Source organism: Excalfactoria chinensis, chromosome 4, assembly GCF_039878825.1.
Source record: "Excalfactoria chinensis isolate bCotChi1 chromosome 4, bCotChi1.hap2, whole genome shotgun sequence".
NCBI lineage: Eukaryota > Metazoa > Chordata > Aves > Galliformes > Phasianidae > Excalfactoria > Excalfactoria chinensis.
This window is the reverse complement of record NC_092828.1, coordinates 83,527,190-83,554,880: the sequence shown is the minus strand read 5'-3', so window position 1 is coordinate 83,554,880 and position 27,691 is coordinate 83,527,190. Positions and strand designations below refer to the sequence as shown.

Below are 27,691 nucleotides of genomic sequence, written 5' to 3'. Positions count from 1 at the left end.
CTGTTTCCAGTCATAGCTGCTTGCTGCCAGAATAAACAGTGACAGGAGCCAGCTACAGTAGAAATTAGGTCTTAAAGGGAAGCATTTGTATCGTTTTTGATATTACAGACAGCTCACGCAGTGGATTCCTGGGAAGCGCTTGCCTTAATTCATACGTATCCTTACTTCTGTCTCCTGGAAATTGTCAACTATAAGTGGATTCTGGATTACATGGATGTCAACAGCTTTCATTCTGCTCCATAGCAGGTCCCAGTACTCCATTTCCCATGACATAGCTGTTAAAAAGTGACAGGATGGGACAAAACGGAACTAAAAAGAAAAACAAGCATGCAAGACCAATGATCTCATAAAGCAGCCAACAGAATTAAGACAAACGGCAAATTCAGGTATCAAAATGGAAAAGAAGCAACACTTTCCAAGTGTGTGACCAAGTTTAATGACATTTTTTTCTCTGAAACACTTGACCATCAATAACATTGCATGGGTTACGGTGCCCAGAATGTTACTTCATAGGTGTTTTATATGAATATTTACAAAGACTTCCAAAATTCAGTGGCACTAAACAAACAAACAAGAACTTAAAACTTTAAGCTACAATGCTTAAAAAATGTAAACAGTTTATTTTACACAGTTGTAAAATAGAAGAAGTTTGCTAATGCAGCTTAATTTTAATCTGGAAGGTGAACGTATTTCTGGTGCCCGTGAACAAGGAATGAGAGGATTCTTTACACAAGTATTGTGCTCCAGTGTGCAAAAAATTATATATAAGAAAGGAATCTAAAGTCCACAACACTTAAAAGACAACAAAAAAAGTTCACGTCCTGAAGTTGAGAAATTTATAAAAACATTTACACGTTGTTGCTGACCCATCAAAAAGACTTGCATAACTTAAAACTCTGAACAACGGCTACTACAGATTCAAGAACTTTCTCAAATGGGGTTTTGTGCAAAGATCAGACCGAATCATTCGGCATTTTCGCAGCCATTCCTCCACCTTCACCACTCCCAACACCTGGTGGCCACAAGAGCCGCCAACATCTCCAATGGATTTTCAGCTTCGTGCACGGAACCAAAAGGCACACACAGATGTGGAGATGTTTTCGTGCAGAAACCTGTGCAGGTTCACAACGATATCGCAAAATACTTCCTTTCATAAAGTTTAGAGTCTAACGTTTGGCAGCATTATTCTTACACACTCCCTTCTATTCTACAAGCCAAAGCGTTAATTAGGTAGACGCTGCTTTCCATGAATCCAATATTGGAGTAGCCATAAAATAAAGATTTTCAAAATAAATCAGCCTGTAACATTATTATATTAGATACTCTGCTTTCACCTGCATTGTTTATGGAATTTTAACCCCACAGTACCATGGTTTTATACTGTCAGTTGCAAAACAATTAAGGTACACATTTCTTTTTGTTAATGAAGACTTTGATTGCTCCAGTGAAGTCAGCCGATAAAAGCACTTCTGTGTGATCTGTCTTCAGTGCTCCTTAAGGAAAGAGAATAATCTGTTATTTCTTAAAAATAAATCAAGCCCTCATTGAAAGAATTGCTGACGCTCCTCCTTCTCCAGCACACTCTTATTATCTATCCATTTCTTCAAGAAACATCCACATTTCTAAGAAAGGGACTTTCGTATTATAGACAAGCTAGAGCTGGACCTCCTGACAGCTCAAGTTAACAAAAACACTGCCAAAATACACAGGGCAACAACTACAACCATCACTTCCTGTCCTGGGATTTTAACAGTGTAATAGCAGTACAGACATCCAGAACATTCTGCCCTTTGCAGAACTCCTCTTCCAAAGATGCATCCCTCCCAAACTGAAAGTATTCTTCTTGTATTATGGCATCAATCAGAGGCCACCTTGAACACTTACCGGAGGGAATGGTGTCTGCTGTTTCAGAATCTTCTCCTTTACTTTCAGCTTCTTGCTTATCAGAAGTTTCCAGTGACACCATCAAGCCAGGATTGGGAGCAAAAATTGCAGAGGTGACCACTGCATTGTGAGCTTCAGAAAGACAATCCGATTTTGATTACCTTGTTTCAAGAGACTGCTCATTTGACAAGATCAGCAGGCGTACATTTTAGCAAGCACCCAAGAATGCCAGTGTTAGCTGCATTGAGTACATTCATAATTCAAGGAACGATTATCATTATCTTACAATGTTGAGGCTCCTCTGAAGCTCCTCTAAGAGCCCACAACTAATTGGCAAGAGCTCCAGGGCACATTCAGTATAAACACTGTCCTGCATTTCCCAATAACCCTGCGTAATGATGATGATAAACAGAAGAGCCGCTCTTTTTCTTTCATTACATGACACACAAAAAAGAAAGAAGTAAATAAATGTTTGCATTTGTTTTCAAAGTCACTTTTCCATAGGGGATCTAAGGGCTGATAAGTGTTTTGATTATATACTTACACAACTCAGCTCTGCCAGTGAAACATGATATTCATTCAGAATCTGACTGAAGCTGGAAAAGCTCCAAGCTACATCATCACTTGCCATCCCAACCATTCATCCTAATCACACATATCAGTCTCCTGAGGATCAGGTTTTTGAGTTCACTTATTAAGAACCCCAAAATTACAATGCACCTTGCTTTTAAAATGTAAATAATTGATTCAAACTAAATGAACAGTCCTGCTCAGAAAAATATTTGTCTTCCAGTTTTTTTATTTTTTAATCTTTAATAAAAAAAAAAGACTTTTTACCTTTAATGCCTTCCCAGAAGTCATTACGGTCTCTTCTTACAGATGTAAACTTGCTCAAGTCATGGTAGGTACTCCAAATATAAACATATTTATCTTCTGAACCGCTTACAATGTACGTAAAGTCATGGCTTAAGATAGAAAGAAGGAAAAAGAATGACTTTCATTGGATGCTCAAGTGTTACAGTGGCTCTTCAGATCACATGCAGCTTTGCAAGTGCAGTCAGATTAAGTTCACAGTTCACAGAATCTTACTGTAGAATTACAGCCTTCAGTTACCTTTGTATTCCGAGCTGTAAGACATTTCAGAGGCTCAGATTTGTACCAAGGTATACAAACTATTCAAACAAAAGCCTCTGTACTTCATCCACTGTACCACCAAAATTCAACAACAGCCTTGCCCTATTACTGTCTTACCTAAAGCTGGCTTTGATTTGGCTGCTGCTGTTGACGTAACCTTTGTATTTCATAGACAAAGACAGATCTCTTAGGTCGTACAATCTAATTCTGGAATCATTAGACGTCACCAGTATCTAGAAAGAAATGAAAGAAAAATTAGAAGTGGAAGTAATTAGCGTGTCCACGAAGGAGCAACAGAGCTCATTCTCTACCTTTCGACACAAGACTTCAGAGCAAAGCCAAGCAGAAGGACTGATTCCAAAGAATAGCGTACACTTTTCTGACTATCTACCTTGAGCTTTCAGTATTTTTTCAGCTTCTGTATGAATCACAGAACAGCTTGGGTTGGAAGAGACCTCAAGGATCATGATTGCCAACCCCCCCCGGCCCACCACAGGCAGGGCTGCCAACCTCCACATATAATACCAGACCAGGCTGCCCAGGGCCCCATCCAAACTGGCCTTGAACACCTCCAGGGTGAAGAATGAAGAATGTTTCCAAGTGAATATTAAATTTGGAGACATTAGTTATGCCAAAGAAATATTGGCTGAAAGCCATTTGATCAATAAACATTTTGTCAGCTTTACATTAATCAGAACAGAATATAACTAAACATATTTCACCACCAGTCAGTATTCTACAGCATAACAGGGGCAAGAGCAATTTCATTTTAAGAGTATAAATAGAATCCCGATTTAAGTTGGTTATGGCAAACAAAACAAACTTAATGAGCATTAGATACAAATGCAAGACTCCAATATTGAGTCAAGCTTTTACTGAAAGACAGTACCTTATTTTCTCCAGGCAAGGGTTCAATGCCAGTAATTTTCCTTCCAACTCTATTTCGGCCTCTGGTAGAACGCACATGTATTTGAGTATGGTACTTCAAGTGCTGAAAAGAAATTAAAATTTATGCTTATTTCAAATTATTTGGTGAAAACTTCAATTTAAAACACTATTTTGCTTCAGGTTCTAACAGGCTTTGTCTCTTGATACTTAAATAACAAGCGTGACTTTTATAAATCTGTTTATTGCTTAAGATGAGAAAACAATCTAAAAGCTTTCTTGCCTCTGTGTCATAGAAGATGCACCTTCCATCATATGTGCCTATTACTGCATATTTGCCATTCTGACAGAAGTTGGCAGCTGTAATCAGTTTTGTCTGCCCATCCACTTCATTCCATAATGCCACTTTTTTGTCAGGAATGTTCCAGAGTCGGAGTTTCCCATCCAATGAGCCACTTAAGAAGTACCTGTCGTCCTGAGAAAACACACTGCATTAATCTCTGCTTGTGCTATAAGCAAGGCCTATGAGCATTCATATTTCCTTAAACCCATCCCACATAATTTCCAGACTTCTTTGCAGAATCCCCTGAATGTGTTGATTATGAAGTTTACGATGACTGAAAAGATGGTATTAAAGTTACAGGAAAATCAAGTTAAATTTCTTAGATTTTTTACAATATTACACATAAGCAGCCTTCAGAACAAAGCACCTCAATCTGGAGCACTGCTCACTGTTACAACAATTACATCTTTTCTTCCAAGCACAAGCTGCAGAAAAGCTAACCCTGTCAGCTGAGTTATTCAAAAGCAATCCAGCTGAGATGCTGTTAGCCTACAGACAGTTCACTTTCCATCTTACTCCTACAAATGGTGAAACGTGGACAACTCCTGGTTACATTCACTGAACATGAAAACACTGTTCTGGAATATTATTAAATGGGATACTTTTAAACCACACAAACTATTATTCAAAGTGTTTTTAAAGTTATCAATAAAGGGGTAAGAATCTCAAATTCTGCCTTTAGAAGAAACAAGAGGATTACACTTACCCTTGGATGGAAGGCTATAGCAGTAACAAAGTCTATATGCTGGAAACAACACAGACATTCTCTTCTTGATATGTGCCATAAACGAACAGTTTTGTCCATAGAAGAAGAAAGCAAGAAGTAATTCTGTGGAACAGGAAAATTCCATGGTTACTAATGGGCACAGAAGTAACAGAAAATACAGAAGCAAACTGATACTGTGCATTTTTGCTTGAATTATAATGCTTTACACAGCTTTCTTGCAACTGCAAAAAGCAGCAAACAAAAGCTTTGTTGGGCTGATCATTGATGAATATATTTACCAGTTTTCATTTAACACAGTTTCACTAAATTATGTAACTTGCTGAGATGCTGCCATTTCTCTTAAGCACAACATTTCTAGGGCACTGACTGTAACTGTAATGCACTACAACACAAACGTTAACAGGCTCCCCACCCCCCACGACAGAACAAACTTGGGTGGGACTGCAGGGAAGATTTTTGAAGCTCCTGCAACAGCAGCATGCCATCAGGACTGCCTACTCTCACAGGCAAATACAAGAAAAACCATCTATTCACAACACATTGCAGGAAAGGCAACTCTTCAGAAATCAAGTTTCTTTTAATGTGGTATCCTAAATGCTAATCATAGAATGGCCTAGGTCGAAAAGGACCACAATGATCATCCAGTTCCAACCTCCCCGCCATATGCAGGGTTGCCAACCACCAGACCAGGCTGCCCAGAGCCACATCCAGCCTGGCCTTGAATGCCTGCAGGGATGGGGCATCCACAACCTCCTTGGGCAACCTGTTCCAGTGCGTCACCACCCACTGGGTGAAACACAGAGATGGAAACAGGTCTCATCAATTCCTCCCTTTCCACAAAATTCAACATTTTATTCTTTCAGATAGAAATGTTTTATCCAAATTCCCATTATTGAGTGGTGCTTTCCTTAAGCCCAGAACACCAAAGCACAGTTATAAAACTCTTTCTGGAGGAATCTCGGTGGAAATGAGTACTTAGAAAAGCAGTCACGAGAAAAACAGCACAAGTTCCAGAGAAGGGCTGAGAGCCTCTCCTAAGATCCTTCAACCAGACTGCACCCTTCAACAAAATGGCAACAGTCTTCCAAGGTGGAGAATTACCCAAATGAGGACTGCGTGAAAGATTTTGATAGTTAAGAATCTGTATGCTATGCATAAAAACAGTGAAGCATACAGAAGGCAAGAAAAGCCATTAACACCATAAATCAGAAACGACAAAATAGCTCAGTAAAAACTCCTTTCCTCCAACTCTAAACATTTTACTTCAGTACCAAAAAATGATACAAAATTGTAACTGTATTACCAGCTTGTTTATTTAAAAACCTTATTTAGAGAAGTTCAGGAAGTTGGTTCCTTTTATTGCAGCTATTCCAGACGGAGTGATGTTTCTGCAAATTTCTTACATTCAATTATTGTTTCTTAATGTTCAGATACATAGCTCCAATGGCATTCGATATAAGAGAACAATGAAAACACAGGAGAACTGTGCAGCCTGTATTAAGGTGCCTTACTTTAGACCAGGAAAGATCAAGAAGATCTGCTGTATGCCCTTTGTATTTGCAAAATGGCCGTTGACGAAATGGGGCATTTTTATCATCTGGGTCTTCATCAACTCCACTGCAAATCTGTCAGAAAAAGGTAAGGAAACACGAGAAGATGTTAGCTGGAAAACTTAAAGGAAGCAGTCACTGCTTACATGAAGCATAGGGCCCGTAACAGTTTGAAGAACTCTTACATTATACAAAATAATGTTGCACTAATAAACACAGTAGCTTTAAAGCACAAAGACTGTGAAACATCGCCTTGAAATGCCGAAACCAAGTAGCTCCATGCTGTCCAGCAATACAGCTTTTATTCAATGGGATCAACTTGACAGCAGTTTAAGCAAATGTTCAAAGAATCTTCTGGAATCAAGCGCACCAAATTTGAAAAGTGTATTTTAATGTAGAAAATAAAACACTGAAGCTTAACTCAAAGTTTAACACACATCAAGAATGCTGGCTTCCTAACAAAAGGGCCTTTCAGCACACACAGGTGGCAAAACAGAAACTAGAATTTCCCATACAAAAGCTCACGTAAAAGCAGATTTAAAACACCACTGATGTACACGGCACATTCACTTACCCAAGGGTAAGGGCAGATTCCCCCTCCCCACCTAAAGCATACATTAAATAATATTGCTGCTAAAAATCTTTTATTAAACCCCAGTTTTATCATTTGTTTCTTACACTACTGAAAACAGAAACATCCTGAACGCAATGATTTTAATGGCAAGATTAGGAAAGTATCTGAACGCTCTATAAGTAACAATGTCTTAACACTTCTGATCTGTAACATTCCATTATATTCTATGCAGATGTGTAAACAACATCATGCTTTACCGGCCGTATGAGTATGCTATTGTTCAGCTTGGCCTTTCTCAGAAAGGAGAATATGAAGTTGGATGTTAACTGTAAGTAATGCTCTGAAGGCAAAATACTATGCCAGGTAGTTCAATAGTGTTTTTTCCCCTTTAGTACCTCTTCCAGAAATCTACTCTGGGAAATAAGTAAATTGCAGAAGGCCACAGTGAAGCAATGCAGACTTCAAAATGTATTACATTTAGTGACTTGGTTTCTTGCTTGCTTCCCAGATATGTGGGATAACAGTATTTGACTGAAGAATATTGACAAAACATTTTGTCTACGCTTTGAGCCAAGAACAATTTAAAATGAATAAAGCAATGAGGAAGATCTGGCATTACTGAACGGTGCAACCCCGTCTTCCTTTCTCAATATCTAGTGTACATACCCCTGCATCAGTGTCAGACTTTGAAGAATTGAGACTCTCTTGAGACGGGGAAGGTGAGACGCGGCCTAGAACAGAAGCAGAAGCTTCATCATCAGCACTAAGTTCCTACATCATTAGAATTTCTGATGTTCTACAACTCTAGCAGTACATGGAAAGTTACCTTCTGTGTTGTATTTCATCCGCATATTATTGAAGTAGTCGAAAGCATTTTTTAAAACCCATATTCTCACTACATTGTCCTGTCCTGCAGATGCAAGTAATCGACCGCAGTGAGAGAATTTCATTGTCCAAACAGCACCCTGTTCAAATAAAGAGAATCGTGGTTCAAACTGCATAAAGTAGCCTTTCCATACAAAAAAAATGCTTTTCTATAATATCAACAGATGTGATCCAGGACACACACAAAATCAAACTGCAGACTGAGGTACTAAAAGGTTATGGTCAAAACTGGTGGATCCTGTAACATGCTTTGCAAAAAGTTTGAAAGAGTGACCACACAGGGCAGAATGCTGTAGAAGAGAGGATTTAAGGGAGCTCAGTGCCACCACAGCGTTCTACGTGTAACTGGTAAGCTTACTAATGGTCAGCAAGGCAGAGCTGATGTGCAAAAGCAGCGAATATTCATAGCTGTGCTTGAAGTTTATCCCAGCTCAAGCCGTGCTATCATTTCAGTTTTTCCTTCCCCTTGGAGGAATCATGCTTGTTTACAACAGTTCTGGTACCCTAAACAAGTACTACGTACATACATTAAATAAAGACTCTGTAAAGCTTGTGACAATTCTTTATCCAAAGATAATGCAAAGTCCAAAGAGTACCACGCAAGCAATATTCCATCTTCTCCTTGCTACTTAATGAACAGGTACCTGGAATTCAACCATGCCAACCTAGCTCCCTTTTAAAAAGCTTTTGAGGAACTTTCTAGGTTTTAGAACTACTGGCTTGATAGAAACTGACACAGATTCAGGATTGGAAACGTTTGTTTTGGAGGACAGGTTTGAACTCTCCAAGTCAAACCGACTGCTATATGCCATTACCCTCAGTCTAACACTTTAAGATGAGGGACAGCTTCAACTGTTGTCACAGCTGCTGTCAGCAGAAGTACCTGGGGAGTCAAATACTAGAATGAATGAATTTCAGACTCCACAGGTGAGCATGCAGCCCTACAAACTGTGATGGATGGGAGGTTTTGCTGCCTACCCTCCACAGTTGCCTCTTCCCTCCTTATCATTCCAGTTCACACATCCCATTAATCTCTTCCCATTTTTGCCTGCAGAACTCATCCAGTATTTCGGTTCATTAATTATGTTTATATTTCTCACCAGCACATAAGTTCATTTTCTGCTGACTGGGTCAAACTTGCTGCTCTGCGCTCACTTCTGTTAGTGGATCATAGCCTATTTTTGGCTTACATTTCTAGTTAGAGAAATCAGGAGAACAAATACCACACAACACAAATTCTTTTGAGGAAAACTTCTGGAGAAGCTCTCATGCTCAATTATGTGATTACCCTCATCCCTAAAAAATCTGATCAAACCAGTCAAGTTTTCATTTCTTGCTGGAATATTAATTTTACAAAGTGGAACTGCCCTTCAGGAAGAAGTATGATAGTCATTTCTGAAGGCCATCAAGTAGATGAAGTCTAAAAGTTGAACTTTAGGACGAACAGATTCAACAGAACCACAGATGGAAAGGAAATCTAAGACATACCATATGCTCTCCACTGAGATCCTGAACAACTTTAATTTGTTCAAAATCATAAGGTCCCTTGAAGCCATGTGCTGCTTTGAACTTCACTGGTCTCGTATATGGCATCCCTTCATCATCACTGGAAGAAGGATCATCTTGATCTGTATGAAAGACTGAGAGGAAAACAAATTCAGAACACTGCAGCACAGTTTCTACTAACAAGAATACGTGCCGATACCTTTTGGTAGCAGATCAGTCTTGAATCAGCAAATTCTGATAGACAGTTGTATGATTTTAAAGCAAAAATACTGTTGCATTAAGGTCTAAAAATAAACCTACACTAATTTTAGTTTGCACTACATCCAAACACTCAAAGTAATTGCCACGAATTTTTGTTCTACCCCATACCCTTGCACCAGGTTTTGCACTCAGCACATCCTGCATGTAGCAACTTCGGCCAATTTAACACATGCTGAAAACCACAGATTGAGTTGTATTGATTTCTTCTGACAGTATGCAGGAAGGGCCTGGTGGACTGCCCATGATGCAAGAGAACTGCAGAAAAACTGGGGCAAAAAGCCAGTAGCAACATAGGATCCTCAAGTGCAGCAGTTCAGTCACACTTATGTCTCTCTGGCTGTGGTTAGACTGGCCTACTTAAGAACCAGATACCTGTCCAGAAAACTGCTGAAACAAAGGGACAACTCAGTTGTTTTCAGAAACACTTCTACCAGGAGCTTCAGCTGTCTGAGGATAGAGTACTGATTGCCAGAAGGCCAAGTGACCTTAGTAAAGCAATAAAGAAAATCCCAACTTCTGTGTTGGAATAACTCTTCAAGAAAGACTGTTACACTGTTAGAAAGCTGTCTGGATATGAAAGTAAAAATCATACTATTCAACTGGCTTAGCTGAAAGTTAACTCAACAGCTGCTACAGAAGAAACCAGCCTCGTAACCTCAGAATGCCTACTAAGCTACAAACTTGAAGAAGCCAACTGTACTCAGGTAGCACTGTATGACCCCCTTCAGTCAGCTTTGAATTTGAGAAGCCCAAGGATAAACAGACGTACTTGGTGGGTGGGGGGTAATGCACAGAAATCATGTCACTGACCTTCATCTCGAACACTCTTGACTTTATTTACAGCACGTTCTCCATACTCTTCTGCAAGGTGCTTTGCACGCTTTACAGATTTGCCAAGGAACTTTTTCAGCTGCGTCCTTAAAAAGCAAGGGCATTTATTCAACACAGTATTTTGTTATGAACCGGTAGCTTTGATTTGCAATGCAGCTATTATTGTTTTCTGCTACTGTTTCTAAAAATAAGCATTTAATTTGCCAGCAGTCATGTAATCTTCAGTTTAACTGCAGAAAAATAGGCTTAGGTAATTTCAGATACCACTTAACTTGTTTGGATTTAAGAAGGGGAGTTTCAGCTTAAAATGAAACTTGACATTTATTCACAGGGGCATGAAACAGCATCTTACGTTTTCTGCTTTAACCTCCCTCCATCAGTATCTGTCTGCTGTGTCTGCATTTTGTCTTCATCATCAGACTGTGCTGCGTCGTTACTAGGAAATACAGAAGTTGTTGTTCAGTATGAAATCTTTACTGTATCTAAACAGTAAAAAACCAGTAAAGTAGGACCAAATAATAAAACCAATCTTCCATTTTTTAGAAATCTCGATAGTAAATCTGCATATATGTCCTAGATGCCAAAGAAACAGTTCTATGGAAGTGAACTTTGAAATAAAACAGCAATGCAAAAAAGAAAAAGAATTCTAATTTTTTTATGATATGCATCAATCTAGGCCTTAGAAATAAGCCCAGCTTCTAAGTTGACATAATTTCCTGATCATTAAAAGTGTAAAATTCAATTTAGAAAACAACAAACATTCAGTTTTAAAGATGAGAAAGGCCCAAAGCTCTGAACAGAGCAGGAAAACCTCCCAGTAGTAGCTACAACAACCGCAGGCACACACTGTCATACTATCATCAACTTTCGGTTACAGTAGAAAAGTACCATAAATAATTCTGTTGCCTCAATAACTAACCTCGTTCATACAGAACAGGGAATTAAACATGCAAATTAGAGACAGCTGGATTGGGACTTCTGCACAAGCAGCCCTCTGTATGCAAAAATTATGACAGAAACAATGTTAGAGTTTAAAGCCATCATCATTCATACCTGACATATTCTTTAGTTCTCCTCATGATATGCAAAGTGAGAGGATTAATGCCCGTCGGCAACTTTTCTTCTGCCAAACTCAGCGGTATTTCTTCACCTGTGTCAAGGTTTTTTATCATTACACTCGCTAGAATTTCCTATGGAAAAAATACGGTGTGAAATCAAGCTGACTCAAATAGGCATCAAAAGAAAAACAGAAATCATGTGGTCTTACAGATCACTTACAGTAGTGAGAGATCATGTTGTTCACTATGTTTTACAAAGTTCAAGCTAATCTTGCTGTCAGCATGTTAGTGCAAATGTTACAGAGCACTACACACAGACGAATGATTACAGGTCATCACAAGCTTTGATTTCATAGACCAGATATGCAGCAATATAAGCATCAGACACTACCTGATACATGCCATGCTAAGATCAAACACACATAGTGGAATTATTCTGAAGCATCCCCCTTTTCAGATATTGTAGCAGATTTAAGTAAAGAATCTTTGCCTACAGATAAAGAGTATTTAAACCTATTGAGTACTATAGAAAAGGTTTTTTTGAGCACATACACCCATTGAGAAATAGTAAGCTGACAACAGTTTGATAACATCACTGGGATAAACTGAAGTTCTTGCTGCTGACTTCTTCCTGTTTTCTGTGCTTGAAAATATTATCAACTCTGCTAACGTTCCCTCACACCAACCTTGCAAAGTGTTTGCACAGCTACAAGCACAAATTCACAGCACCCCAGACCCATTACAAGTGATGCTTCAAAACATTACTACACGACTCAAGAACCACAAAGTCCTTACATGGACAAAGCCAGTATGCCATCCCTTCTATCTGAGCCTCTGACCGCAGCTTATAATTGGTCAGAGGGCAAGAGCAAGGTATGAATACTGCGATTAACTCAGCAGACTGGAAAAAGCAAGCACAAAAAAGTACTGCGTACAGACCACTCTTATTAATACCTCATCTGTGAGTTCTCTTCCAGAATTAGATCTGGGTCTTTGTGGTCCAAGTACTTCATTTGTTGTTTGGCCATCAGCTGCTTTTCCATTTTCCTGAAAATTTGCAGACAAAAGATACATAATCTCTATTGTGACAATGAAATGACAGAAAATGTTACTGTGATTCTCAGACTTGAAGCCATTTCCCAATACCTGTGCAGTGACTATTTTATCGCCGCTAGTTGCACTTGCCAAATCCAAAGAAGGCTGAGAATCCTTGGGCATGACCTCTGACACTGCACTTGGAGTTAAAAGACCACCAGCTGTGAAATTCTCTCGAGGAACTGCAAAGAGATTTGTATCAGTAAACAGAGCATAACAAGAGCCACGGACAGGCTACAGAGATTACTCGAGTCCTGACATTATCTAATAACTTTCTGTTCATTAGTTTTACATCATCCATCACTAAATCTGTCCTAACAGCCATATATTTCATATACAGCTGGAGACATAGGCATGATTTCACACTTGGTCATATTCAGTTTTGCTAACAAATTGTTTTTCCTCTCTTGGTTATTTTCCTATTAACCCAGGATGCTCATTTTCATGAGCCCTCAGCCTACACTTTGACTTGTATTTCTAAGCTAACAGATTACAAATACTTTATTTGAAGCCTCTTTTTTTTTCCCCCTTAGTTTCTGCACTGACATGGCCAATTCTCCTTGCTGCAGAAGTAGCTCTTTTGGTAAAACATGTTAGTTTGCAAAAGAGTCAGAAGCATTTGTAATGCAAAAGGCTACATATTTTTTTACACTGTAAGAAGTTGGAACTGTTAAAGCTTTTCTTTGCTTACAGGTCAACTAAGCTGAAAACAAAACATCAAACAATCCTTCACTCAGAAATCAAAACTAGCAGAAGCCAGTTAAATAAATGACTTGCCTTCTAAAACAGGTTTTTGTACTTCAAAATCCAGTTCACTCTTTTTTTTCCGGGGTGGTGGAGCGGGCCGTGCAGGAGGTGGTGGTCTTGGAGGAGGAACATTTGTTGGAGGTGGTGGCCGTGCTGGAACAGGCTTCTTGGTGCTAGCAACTATATCAGGTTCCACAGTAAGCTGCCTCGGTGGTTTTGCCGGAGGCATTTCTTCTGTTGTAAGAAGGTCTTTGGTAGATAAATCTGAAGTCACTTGTTCTAAAGTATTTGCCTCTTTCTTGTCTGTTACGTCCTCATCTTTTGATGTTTCTTCTTGTGCTTCAGTTTCATCCTTTTTATGGTCAGTTGTATTTGTTACTTTTGTTAGTTTATCAGATTCCTGTTCCTCAGAAGTAAATAAAGGCTTCCCAGATTCCAACTCAGCATCCTCACACACACTCTGATGCACCGGTTCACTTGGATTTTCTCGTAATGAAGCTTTAGCTGCTGGTACTTCTGGAACACTATTGATGATACCTGCTCCAGCAATCCAAGCATTTGCACCTGAAGTTGGAACAGACAGTCCTTTCCCTCTAGAAGCCAAAGAATCATCATCTAGTTGCTGTACCTTCTGGCTTTCTTCAATAATACTGTCAATAATCTAAGGAAAAAAAAAAAGAAACCAACACTGTACTGTTAAACAGTAGGTGCTTCCAGGGAACACTTACCACTCAGTTTGTACAGTAACCAGAAAAACTCTTCATTGAGGAGTTACCTTGTATATAAAACATATTCTGACTAAAAATTCTGGAGACCAGAACCTCCATGCAAGAATAGGTGAGTCTGAATGATGAAACAAAATGAACTATTTTCTTTCCTCTTTAGTTTGAGAGATAGCTATCTCTGCATCAAATGTTGTTCAGCTGTTTGAGATTTCACATACCAGTATATAAGATCCCATATATTAAATAATTCAATGCTATCACATCTTAAATGCATTTTTAGAATACTTTTGCTTGATGTTTGCTTTAGATGAGTATTCTCACTAACAAAAGTCGCACATTCTGTTAGTTTCTGGATGGCAACTCAGTGTTATTTCACATTTCCAGTGTGAGGATGGAAGCATAAAGCAGCATAACTAACCTCTTTTGAATCATCTTGCTTCATTTCTTGTACAAGGGTTTCATTTCCAGCTTTGTGCAGCTTGCTGTCCACATCCTATAAAAAAGGCATAGGAAGATGGTGCTGAGAAGTTCTTGACTAAGTTTACGTATAGCTTGAACAAACTGAATTAAGCTTAAAGAAAAATAATGCAGCCACATATTCAGCCATTATGGAATAAGCATCTATCTGGCAGAAGTAATGCACAGTACACATGAAGAGTATTTCACACTGGCACACACAAAATCAGTGTGTACATTACTAAACAAAAGGCCATTCATTTGGCATTTGGTATTTCACCTTCTGCTTGTTTCTGTTGCAATGCACAGAAGTCTGTTGAAAGACTCCAAGACAAACATGTCTTACTTGGAAAACCATGGATTTTATAAATGATGTAAGTTCTGTGTCTTTAAGAGATTCCAGCCTCAACTGAAATAAAACTGAAGGCAGTATGAGGATTAGAGAAACATACACATTCAAGAATCTGGAGCAAAGAAGAGATACATAAACATATTTTGCTCTTCAGCAGGTTGTGGGAAAGGATGCAAGAACTGTTTGGTCACCATTTATCACAGAAACATTATTAGAAACAATCAGGTTCAAATCTATCACGTGGTCATAAGGATGCCTTTGTGGTTCTGAGATGGAGCCTTACCTTCAACTACAACAACTACATCTAGCACTGTCTATTTTTACTATCAGTCATCTTCCCGTGGATCCTTCTGCAATCTAAATTAACTGCAGCAGAACAAATGGAATTACTGGACTTCAGTAAAAAACAAAAACAAAAACACAAGAATATTTTCAGAACATTTGGATGAAAAGCTGCACGAATATTCCAAGTTTGGTATACTATTTAGTTTAGATATACGTCATCAACATGACTAGGATATTACGCTAGCAATGCAAAGTTAGTTTGCAATTCAAGTGTAGTTTAGAAATGTACAAACAGCAACAACGCTTTGGCACAGCCTGTTAAACAAGGAATAATTCAGTAAAAGTGAGTTTTGTGCCAAAATAATTTCTTAAGTCCTCGTAAGAGTCTTAAGCATTGCGTAATATTGAATCAATCATACGTATGCATTAGTAGCCCCAGAAACAACAGACACTGGGTACATCAGAGTACATGTATCTATATAGAGGCATAACACAGGACTGAAAATATCCCTGAACAGAGATACAGGATTACTGTCCTCCTCCCTACCATGCAGAGACAGCTGTAATTATTAAAATCTTATTCCTCTCTGTTCACTCCTCCTCCACCTTCCATACATTTTTGTTTGTATTCTAAATAGAAGTTCTCTTTTTGTTTTTAATCACCAAACATTTATCTTCAAAGACACGGCTTAAGAACTGGAGTGCAATCGGTGCCTACAGTAACCCATTACATTAATTTCTAATATTGTTGATTTAATCTCACACACCTGTTAGACTTTGGACTGCGGGAGTCTTTCTTACCTGCTCCAAGACAAACTATGCTATTAGTCACACATTCAGAGAACTGATAGGGTACCAGGCAGAGGGAGAACAGTGTTTCAGCTTCAGAAACAGTGACTTAGGCAGATGCTTACAAAAAAGAAAGAGCTGTAAGCAACATGTAAAACCCGATAATGAAAATCCCCTACATTTCAGCCAACAAGACATTCAAGTTAGTTTGGCTGCACTGAGCTTAGTCAGAACAACAGCTACAGTTCTTGAAAGGTTTAACAAAGGGATGTTATGTGTCTAAAGAATTAAGTAGAACACAGAATAAGAGATATCTGCTCCACAAGAGATGCCACAGGAGCTGGTATCACTGTAAAAAGATGACTGATTCACTGGCAGCTGAAGAGAAGAAGATATCACCTGCTTTCTAACAGTGCTGACCAACGTAGCACTTGATTTGTCAGGACAAACTATTGAGCCTTCTTTACTCCATCTAAGTGTTGCACAAGTATCACTGCTGGCTCTTAGGAGACCAGCAAATCAGTCTATGTGTACAATATTCAACTCCTTACCTACTTAACAGGTGTCACATTCAGCTGCGCTGTGCACAGATACAGCACACCAATTACTTGTGTAGGAAGAGGCAACGCCATCTCCATCAGCTAAATATAGTGTTGTATTTTCACGTCACCCAAAGTACACGCACAGATTTTACTTATTTTGAAGGCTGAAGGGAATAAAGTCAGTCTTTCAGATAAATCAGGACCGAAAAAGCCAAGTCCCCTGGAAACGTGCCTCCTATTCACAAATCACCTGAAAGAAGACAGTTGTCTAGCAGTCAAGTGCAGCTCAATTAATTTGCAAATTTAATTTTTTAGAATAAAATTAGCTTCAAGACACGTTAATGTTCCTTAAAAGCAAAGCTGGAATGTCAAGAGACGCAAGCAGAACATTTGCTCCCTACAGCAAGGAAAGCCTACCGTTCCTCAAGGAGATGTCAGGAGTGCCACAGCACACCCACGTTAAGTAGAAATGCTTACATCTGATTCATTTTAAGAAACTCACCTTCAATACCAAGGATCCAACTTTTGATGGTGACCTGTTAGAAAGAGAAAACAGACTTATGCAGAGCTCCAGGAAAGCAATCTCAACAGCGAGCTTCATATTAAACTGTTTCTAATGGTCTTTCCTTATAATGAGGTATACTTAATGATTCAGACAAGCAGTGAATGCTTCTGACACACTGCTCCTTTACACAAAACACTCCAAAGAGAGTTAAGAGTCCTACTATCTAGGGCACACAAACCCACCGGAGATTCTCTAATCTCAGTTCCTCAGCTCCAGCTCCTAGAAACCATATTTCAATCATCATTTTCTAATGCACTGATATTACTCGAAGCACACATTTAAGACCATTTCCCATTACAAGTAATGCGTACTCTGATACAGCCAAGTTGCATTAGCATCCACTCAGAGACAACCCCTCGTTTCACTAATTACACAAAAGGAGGAGGTATCTCTGGGGACTGGCATCACGTAATTACTTCTCTTCAGGTCACCATGCAAACCAATCAGTGAACTGTCAACTTTTACTACATCCCAAACCTGCGGTCTCAGCAAGATTCTCAGAATGCTGTTATTTAAACACCAAGTCTTGTTTTGATGACAAGATTGTACCGTTTCCTATCACAACACTTGCCAGCTACCAGCACGCTCCCTTCTGCTGCAGGCAGATCACTCCCTCAATAGTAACGCACAAGTGAGAGGTTCAAACAATGCAGCTGCCCTTCCCAAATTCCTTAACTCCTAAATACTTTGCTTGGTGGAAAATCTGCACTCAACAAAGAAGCATCCCACTCTGATGCTTTACTGACACAACACAGAAGAGCACAAAAACTTAGTTTCGTTTTCATGCAGGACTGCTCAGTAGATGATGGGATTACGTATTTGTAACATGATGGAAAGCACAGCAACGACAGCAGAGCAGCGAGGTCCAGGGCTTCAGTTAGTGAGGATTTGCTCAAATGCTACAGCTGTGGGCACAGAAACAATGGAAAGAAGCCACTTAACTTCAGAAAGCCTCAGGCATGCAGGGATCTCCAGCAAGACACCCTCACCTCCACTGCCAACCCTTATGGCTGGGAAGGGGTGGATTACATACTCAGGTGCATTACATACACCTGAACTCCCCTGGGTTGGCCCTGCCTTCTACCAGGTGCTCCATCACTGCTTCAAGCAGAGACTTAGCATTTCCACTACAATGTTCTGTAATAGGTTTTGCAGACTACATTTCAAGTAAAATGCCTCTAACTTCAGCATCCTTATGTGACACCACCAGTAACACCAGTTTAACAAAGAGAGGAGTTAAAAGTTACCTACATAGATTGGGCAACAGTGGAAGAAAATTCCTATCTCACCTGCATAAACACAGCACAGGTTTGATTAACGCAAATGCCAAGTAAACACTTGAAGATCTCTGTAGTTATTTAACTGCAGAACTCATCCCAGTACTGACCAACCTAAAGAAGGCCACTCTCCCACTAGTAGCTCTAGTGCAGTACCCACTCAAACAATAGTATTTAGCAACTCCTCGTTACAGAGTAGGTGAACTGTGTTTCTTCATAAGAAATAAAGTAGGTCATGTACCTGCATCCAAACAAGTGTGCCTTACTTCATGTCCTTCTCTCCCAACCGACATCCTCCTGATCCTGCCTAGAATCATTGCTGAGATTTTTTTTTTCCTTGACCTTTTTTCAGTTACAGCCTTTTGGCAGCAGGGTGACAGAGGTTAAATCAGGATGTTTTCTGCCTTGCTGCCTCTCCCCCCCCACTCCACTAACCACAGGACCAACAGATGCCATCACTGACTGCCTACATGGGCACCTAGATCTCCTTTCCTGAAATGCTTACAGAAACAGACGTTGCTTTGGACCTAGTAAACAACAAGATGCCCATACATCATACCAAAAGCAGAGTTACACATCAAAAGACCTGCAGCAGAAGGGAAGGACGTAGGCCTCGCCACAGGCAATACAGAAATGTGCAGTCATTTTATTTCAGCACACCTTACACGCATCATCAGTCCAGGAGAGCCATCTCAGCCAATTATCACATGACATTTTGTAACTAATTCTGTCATTTTTGCTAATTCATCCTTAAGAAGTACCGCTTGTACACGTACTTAAGGATACGGTGCTTTCCTTGGGAGAGGGATCTGATCATTGGTAGATACTGACTTATGAGTGGGACCTGGCAGCTTCCACACAACAATTCCACTCTCACACATCACAGCAATAATGAGTAAAACAGCCAAAGCGCAAAGTCACCACTTCAGAACTTCTATATGAGCCATTACTGAACTTCCCCATGCAGAGCAGTGGGGGAGGAAACTACACAACTCACACTTTTAATGAAGGCAAATCATTGCAAAAAGCTCTTTATAGCACATGCTGAAAATACGTATATATATTCCTACGTGTTTTTGCTGATAATCAGAACATGAATGTGTAAGGAAATAACTCAAAACGCAAACGGTAACACACGCTTTTCAGTTGCCCTTCCTCTCACAAGGCTTTTGCTACTTTATGGGTCCCAACTCGGTGCTGTTATACACATATAGGTGTCAGAACTGCAATCCTACAAGCCTGCTTCCAAGAAGCACCAACGTAAACGTGAAATTAGCTCTCAGGAAATCCCAAAGCTTATTCAGAGAAAATACTCTGTCTGTGTTGTTCACACAGATTGAATATCAGACCGAATGACAGATTCAGTACCTTTATTGCAAACTAAGCCCTCTGAGATCACCTCCTTACTTGATGCCATCAATCTGAGCCAGCGATGCATAGGAAGAGCAATAGGAAACCTAAAGGAACTTCGGTTTTAATTTATTCCATAGCAAGCCCTACTTAATATAGGTGGGGGAAACCTGCAAGTCTGGACAGACAGCATTATTTGAAGCAAATAAAAGGCAAGATATGGAGCTGGAACAGATTTAATGGCTCACTTCAATTGAAGGATGGAAGTTTCCTGCTTCCCACTTGTGTTTTCAGCCACAAATCCCACACCTTCACCCTGCCCTGTCTCCATCCTCTCAGGCCGCAGCTGTTTTAACTCACTGAGGAGGTTTTGCTGTGCCTTGTTTTCAGCTGCTTTCAGTCACCGAGTTAAAACAGCTCAGAAGGGTTTGGTGACCACTAGCACCTGGGCAAGGTAAGAAGCTGGAGCATAACCACATTTCTTTAACAACATGCTGCTAACTCGGTCTCACTACACCTTGCAGAACTGTGTGCCAGGATCCATTTTTTTCCACCAGGCTATGTAAAAAGCTAAGATTAAGAACAGCTTTGCTACGGGATGCATGAGAATGCAAGTCCAGCCTTTCCCTTGTTCAAAGCATGCGATGGCCACTGACACAGGTTAAAACAAACCCCTGGTCAATTATTAAAGCTCCAACGGATGGATTCCACAACCCATATCTCGTTGCTCTTCAAAGGAGCTACGTGGCACCTCATCCTGCAAGGTCAAACCGTGGAGAAGGTTTGGTTCAGACTGTGTGAAAAACCCAGAGCTGATACAACCCGCTGAGCATAGAGCCAGGAAGATAATTACCGTTTAAGAAGAGGGAGTGTGTTCGGTTAATGGCAACAATACAGCGAGGCAGCTTTGAGCTAACAGGTGCAGGGAGCCGCGCTGTAACACGCTGTTCAGAACTCACTGCACGGAATCATACTTAACATCCAGGCAACGCCATTAGAAACGTACGGCAGAGTGCACCTGAAGTTGTTTAACACGCAGCAACAGCGAGCCCGGTGCAGAAGCGATCCGCTCGCTTCTTCTGCACCAGAAAAATCAGACCTTCCCGTCCCCAAATAAAGGGGATTTGCGTTACCAGCCCGGATCGCACATCCTTCCCGAGACCCGCTTCCCTCCCTCCCGATAAAGGCTCATCTCACCCCGGCAGGATAACGGCGATGCCAGCCCGCCCAGCCGCCCCATCACCCCGCAGCCTCTCGGCTTCGGCTCTCCCCCACCCACCGCGCTGCCCCACCACCCGCTGCGGAGGGACGCGGGGACGCGGGTTCGGGCCCGCTCAGCTCCCCGCCAGCTCCGGGACGGCGGGGGCGGCCGCCTCCCCCAGAGCCGGGCCGAGGGAGGGGAAGGGAAGGCAGGGCAGGGGAGGGCGGCGGCCGCACGAGACTCACGGCGCGGGGGAGGCGGCCGCCAGGTGAACATCTTCGGACGCATCGTAAAACTCCTCGGTGTCGCTGTCGGAGGCCATAGCGGGGCCGGGCCGCACCGGGCTGGGCCGAGCCGCCAGCAGCGCAGCGCCGCGGGGCCGCGGCCACGTCCGGGCAGGACGGGACGGGCAGGCGGGGGCCGAGAAACTCTCGCGAGAGCAAAAGCGGCACCGCCCCCTGCCGGGCGGAAATACGGGAGGGGGGCGGAAGCCGCGTGACGGCAGGCGCCCCCTGGAGGAGATGATGGGGGTAGCACAGCATGGAGGGCTGCCCCAACCCGGCCGTCCTGCTGGCCTCAGTAACTGCTATCAGCTGCATGACTTCGTGTTTTGTTACACAGAGGAAATGATATAGCTGCAGAATTAAGGAATCTAAAATAAAAAAACTCAGGGATTTAATCAGGTCTGTGTAGCTGTTAGTGCAGCCTAACTGCAGTGGGCTTGACCTTCATGCTCCTAAAGCCTTTTGTATCAGAGCCAAAGAGCTCCTCCAGAGCAGGAGCATTGCAACCACAGCTTACTGTGGTACAGCCCAACTGCTTTGTCCATGGAGGCAAATAGAATGTTGTGAAGCTCCTCCAAGCATCAGGAAATTCACTTGTCAGGACAGAACCTGAGCAGGAGGTGTCAGTGCCGGCTGGAAGCTAATGCAAGAACAAAGCTCAAGCTCAGTACAGAGCTTTGTAGAGCACTGTTGTCTTTGCTGTTTGTGGAGAGCTGCAAGAGAATGTAATAGGGACAAAGTTTTCAGGGACAGAAGATAAATGTGTTGATCGGGATTTACAGATGACCCGAGTGTTTTCTTGCTAGGGCTGGCACAGCCTTTCCCATGTTGCAGACAAAGATGAGCACTGAGGCTATTCTGCCAGCACTGACGAGCTGCATCCCCACAAGCCTGCTCCCCTCCTGACATGGGGCTGATATATTCTCTTCCCTTTGGCTTAGATGTGAACTTCCCCTGGCCTCCCATGAATCAGGGCTCACGTGTCAGCCTGTCCCCAGCACCCCGTGGTGTCAGCAGGACCATCCTACCAAGAGCAGCACTGGAAGGTTCCCAGCCTTTGGCCATTGCCAGGCTGCCTTCCAGCTGAAAAAGTTGTGTATGCTTCACTGAGTGTGCTCCTGCTTTCCTGGTTTGGAGGCCCAGGAATGACAGGAATCTCTCTCCGTTGTTTCCTAGTTCATTTGCTAGCAGTGCTGACCTTGGCAGATAGGCCTTCCTTCCACTAAATCTTAACATACCCACTGTAGACCAATACAGTGTCGGTTTAAAGCTGAACATTACCAGTCTCCCGATTCATCTAGTCACCTAGGGACATAGGCTTTTAAAGTAGAATTATTATTATTATTATTATTATTATTGCATTAAAAACTAAGGATGAGAAGTGTCTTCTGAACTGGTTACCTCCACAGCCGGTGGGGGATCTCCTGCCTGCCTCAGGACTGCATGGAGAGTCAAGGGGAGAAGTGCTGATTTCTCATCACCCATGGGGTGGGGAGGTAGAAGTTGAACCCAAAACATATGGCTGACCTAAGATTCACTCCAAGGCCTCCTGCATCTGATTCCAGAGCTTGACATGCTTGTCTGCGTGGCTGTATTCCCCAGGATACGGTGTTTGGTAAGAGTACAAGCAACAAGATGATGAGAGGTGATGTCTGTGTGGAACTGTGCTGGGGCTTGGGGGTGGCATCAGTGGTCAGTTAAAGGAGGATGATTCTCTTTGGGTTAAAGTCCTGAGCACCAAGCCTTTGCTGGCCCAAGAGGAGGAGAAATACCTTGCACATGCATGCTGGAGTATATTTCCTTTCCAACACTTTTACCTCCTTTTGCTTCCTTTTGCTTTTTCCCCTCTGTGGTCCCAGTGGATGTGCTGCTCCCTGCCATCATCCCAGAGCACTGACATACCTGCTTTATGCAAGCTGTGGTGGAGCCTCCAGAAACTGTCATCACCCAGAATGGTGCTGGGGATCCAGGAGAGGCAGCGGGAGGGTGGCAAGCAGGAAACAGCTTTGGAGAGTTTCATCAGAGAGAGGAATTGAGGGAAATAGGAGCAGAGAGGGAGGATGCCAGCAAGCAGAGAGCCCAGACATGACAGGAGAACTCAAATAATCCTGAGAGGGATGGAGTAGCACAAGAAATGCAAACATGGGGAGAACTGGTGGTATATGGTCCAATACCTGCCCTTGGGCATGGAGGAGAAGAAAACCTGTGCTGGGAAACACATGCTCAGCCGAGGGCTTCCAGACAGGAATCCCAGTGACAACAGCAACAAAACCCCCTTCAGTAGTAAATCAGATCAGCCAACAGGCATACATCACACACCCAGTGTTTGCTGAAGATGGGGCAAGGGAGAGCTGTGGTGATGCTGGCTGTGGATGCTGCTGTCTGAGGTGGGTGAGCAAACATACAGAGGCATCTGTTGGCTGCTTGTCACTGAGTGACACCAGGTAGATGTCATGGCTGTGCTGTTCATGCCAGCAGCAATGAACGGGTTTGTGTTCATGCAAGGGCTCTGCAGCACTCTAACATGTGCCTTTCCTTCTTGGGAGCATGGAAAGTGCTCGGTAGCAGTCACACTGTAGGAAAGAAAATATACCACTGCAAAATGCAGTATAGTTCCTCTGGAAAATATTATCCCATGATGGATGGCATCTTTTCCAGCTGTGATTCAAAGGGAGAGGTGCTCTGACAGCAGAGCTGGTGGTGTTGGGAGGTTCAGGCTGTGAGCAGCACCTTGCAGGCTGTCCCTACTCAGCTCCTCCCATGCTACTTTTCTTCTGTTTGCTGCCTATATTCCAGAGGCAACAGGCTGCAGGAGTTATGGGCTTGAAGGGCAGAACTTGAAGCATGTGTGATGTTAGATTTCTTTGTGGCACAGTATGTCTGGTCCTTCAGTATTCCAGCACAGCCCGGCCACCACCACAGCAGAGCAGTCAGTCCAAGCTGAAAGATGCTCAGCAGGCAGTTTTGATTTGCAGCTGAAGCTGTTGGCTTCATTTTCCTTTGGAAAGGCCAGTGCCACCCTGGGGAAACCCAGTAGGGGGTACTTCCCCCGCTTAAGGATGGGCCCTGCTTCCAGCCTATGGGCATGGGGGTGTGGTGCCTGAAACTGAGCAACACTGGCAATGTCTGGGAGGGTTCCCCCTTGCTTCCAGACTCAGAGCATCAAGCTGGTTTGTTGGAAGAGAAATAACCTTGTTATTTTCATGGGGAGTGATCCAGAATGTGAAACAGGAGGTAGCAGAGCTATGTGGGATAAGAAATCATAGAATGGCTTGGATTGGATTGGAAGGGACCTCAAGGATCATGAAGCTCCACATTTTCCCTCTCCCCATCCCACACACACAGGCCCACCAACCTGAATACTAGATAAGGCTGCCCCATCCAACCTTGTCTTGAACACCTCCATGTTTGCAGCACCTCACCACTCTCATAGTAAAGAACTTCCCCCTGACATCCAACCTAATCTTCCCTCCTTCAACTTAAATGGCTTAAGAGGGCCCTGGCTGCCTCCTGAGGCGCCCTCCTGGAGCTCTCTGTGCACAGCAGAATTCTCCTGCTGCTCTGACTTGGACTACATCATCTGCTCTCGCAAATAAACCAATTTAATTACAAAGACATGCTCTTTATTCATTCTTCCTGGCATACTGACAATTGCTGCTTGTGCAGATGCATTGCGTCTCAGCCTTTGCCAATGCAAATGCTCCATCCTCCAAATTTCCACGTATTATTTTTGCCTGAAGCCGCCCAGTGAATGCGTGTGCCTTCGTACGCATTCGTTACAGTTTGGTTTGCTCTGTGTTCCGTCTTTGAGTGCCTAGGAGTGTGCTGCTAGTTTATGAATCAGAGTTGGTACATCACTGTGCTGCGGAGCCATGAGTTATGCTTCCCTCTGGAGATCCGCTTTTGTTCTTCATTGCAGCTCACCGAAAGTCACGATGAAAGCAATCCACGCTAAGAGAAGCGCATTCGCTATTCCTGTAAGGAAGAACTGGGAGCAGCTTCCTTTGAACTGAATTTTGTCAGGTTTGAAAGGATAATTAGCAACTTGTGAAGATTAAAAGAGAATCCAAAATTACAAGTAGCTTTTACTGACGTGGCTGTACAGAACAGTCACTTTTGAAAGGAAAAGTAGGAACAGAAAAAATAATGACATGCAGCAAACGAAGTACATTGTGTACACTTTCTGCATTGGACACATTTAAGCCAAAATGAGTGCATTCTACAAGCACTCATCAAAACAAACTAACTAACTAACTAAAAACTCAGCCAGATAGATTTTGACAGGTACAAAAACACCACAAGTTGTTTGATGGCAACTGAGAGCTAAGGTCTGAGCTGACCACTAAGAGAGCTAAGGTCTGAACTGACCACTAAGATCCCCCAATCCAACCCATCTCCATCCCTACCATGCCCATCACCACATCCCTCAGTGCCACACCTCCAGAGTTCCAGAGCACCTCCAGTGATGGTGATCCCAGCACTCCCTGGGCAGTCTGTCAATTAGTCAAGCTATTCTTTAATTGGGATTCTATCTGACTCCTTTCCTCCACAGAACAATTGCCACCCCTACTCTAAACCACACAAAGAGAGGAATGGCTATGAGCAATTTTGCTTGGAGGAAAATAAAGCTGTTCCTGTCACACAGAGATATCTGCTGGTCGTAGAGGGAAGGGGAAGTCAGTAGCTCTGTTGGCAGGTCCAGTGCTGGAGCTGGCTGTGACTGAAGGCTTGCAGCCAGGGTTTCATTGTTCCAAGTTTCACTACTAAAACTTTTGCTTTCTGTTCCTGACTCATCTACTGGTGCCATGTCCTGCTGGGGCTGGGGGCTCAGAACTCTGTGTGCTATCTAACTCATGGGCCTTGGTCTACCAGTGCAGGTATTTGAACCTAACTCAAGAGCCTGGGTCCTCCAGCACTTGTATTTGTATACCATCCAACTCCAAGTTTCCAGTTCTCTCCTCAAAACTTATATCCTCTTCCACTGGCTACCTTGGCCAGCAGCTCTGTTACCTGTCCAAAAACATCCATAAAGTGCTGAACATGAAACGCTGCAATGCCCAACCACATTGGGTGAGTCGGAGTTGCCATGGTAGCCTTGAATTCTCCTGGTTTCATGGTTTTCTGCCTCAACCTTAGCATTACTTTAACCCCAGTTTATATATATCTGTGCTTTTGATGATAATTACTATTTACTTCATGGAGTCTTGATGGATTCTAGGTCCCAGAGGGAATGAAATTACTGCTCTCTCCAGTGCCCAGAAACAGCACATGGTGAATATCTGCGAACTTGCCTGGCCAGATGTGGAAGAACCATCTGAAATGGGCCTTTGGGGTTTTCTGGTGTTTGGAAAGGATCCACCAAAGAACTGCTCACTGAATCACCTGTCGCTGTCCTGGAGGTGAGCCGCACTCCCTGGTGCAAGGAGCAACATTGGTAGAGGACAGAGAGGGGCAGGGACAGCCAGGTGGTACCATGTGTCCATGAAAGGTGGCAAAGAGAGGTGCAAGTAAGGCTGGGATGACAGCAATGCAAAGCAAAGGTGCCCAAGACAGATCAGAGCCCTTCTTGTGTTTATTCTCTTTTCTGCTTCTTCCTTGCCAGCAGGGAGAGTGCCATTGCACTTAGCTTGAAGGATAACGCAGGATCCCACTTTGCTTCTGGATATATTTCTTTAATTACAGCCAGCAGAGGCAATTTATTTGTTTACTAGCCTCCAGGAAACATACCCAAGGGAGATCTCTAAGCATGACTACAAAGCTGATAAGGATTAATGGTAGGTGATAGAACGCTGGATAAAGTTATTCTGACATTTGGGTCAATATGATCTATTAATGCCATGAGCATTAAGTAAATGAATATCAGGTTATTATATGCTATTATGCTTAATGAGTCAGTATTTACTTTTCCTCTAATATCTGCTGAGCACCACGTTTAGCCTTGTTGCATGCTCTCACAGCCAGGAGAGCAATCTGTCTGTTTTGCTAGCAGTGAGATTAGTAGCAACAGCACCTCTGAGCTTCCAAAGGGCACTATGTGCCCTATATCCATTATTCTTAGACAAAGCAAGCACTATTTAACTTATTCTCCATTGCTGGCAGAGAATGCATTATTAGTGGGAATAAATCTCTTTCCTTCTACAGTGTTGATATCTGCTATGGAAGCTAACAGAGATCACTGGTCATTTGTAGAAGCAGCTCCCAGAACCTGGTGTTGATATTGTTGAGGTTCATGCAGCAGCTCCAGATCCCTGCTGAGATGAGAAACAGCAACGCGGCTCCTCTGCTGACACCTGCGCTTTCATTCTCACCTCTCTTAATTTCCTGCAACTTCGTTTCAATTAAAAACTAATAATAAACCCAAAGATATTTAGGAAGTGCAGAAACC

At 42.3% G+C, this 27,691-nt stretch overlaps 1 protein-coding gene across 1 annotated transcript; it reads right to left on the bottom strand.

The window, feature by feature from the left end:
- Nucleotides 1–415: 415 nt before the first annotated feature.
- On the bottom strand, nt 416–21,448 carry WDR44 (WD repeat domain 44). Its single transcript, XM_072336243.1, has 20 exons — nt 21,268–21,448; nt 17,132–17,165; nt 14,624–14,698; nt 13,511–14,141; nt 12,785–12,915; nt 12,593–12,685; nt 11,634–11,770; nt 10,933–11,016; nt 10,560–10,666; nt 9,471–9,622; nt 7,924–8,062; nt 7,764–7,828; nt 6,485–6,598; nt 4,953–5,075; nt 4,187–4,378; nt 3,908–4,009; nt 3,136–3,251; nt 2,722–2,849; nt 1,885–2,016; nt 416–1,493 (listed from the first exon to the last, which is right to left on the bottom strand). Exons 1-20 carry the CDS (start codon nt 21,342–21,344, stop codon nt 1,399–1,401), a joined length of 2,727 nt encoding a protein of 908 aa, XP_072192344.1. The 5' UTR covers nt 21,345–21,448; the 3' UTR covers nt 416–1,398.
- Nucleotides 21,449–27,691: the final 6,243 nt, after the last annotated feature.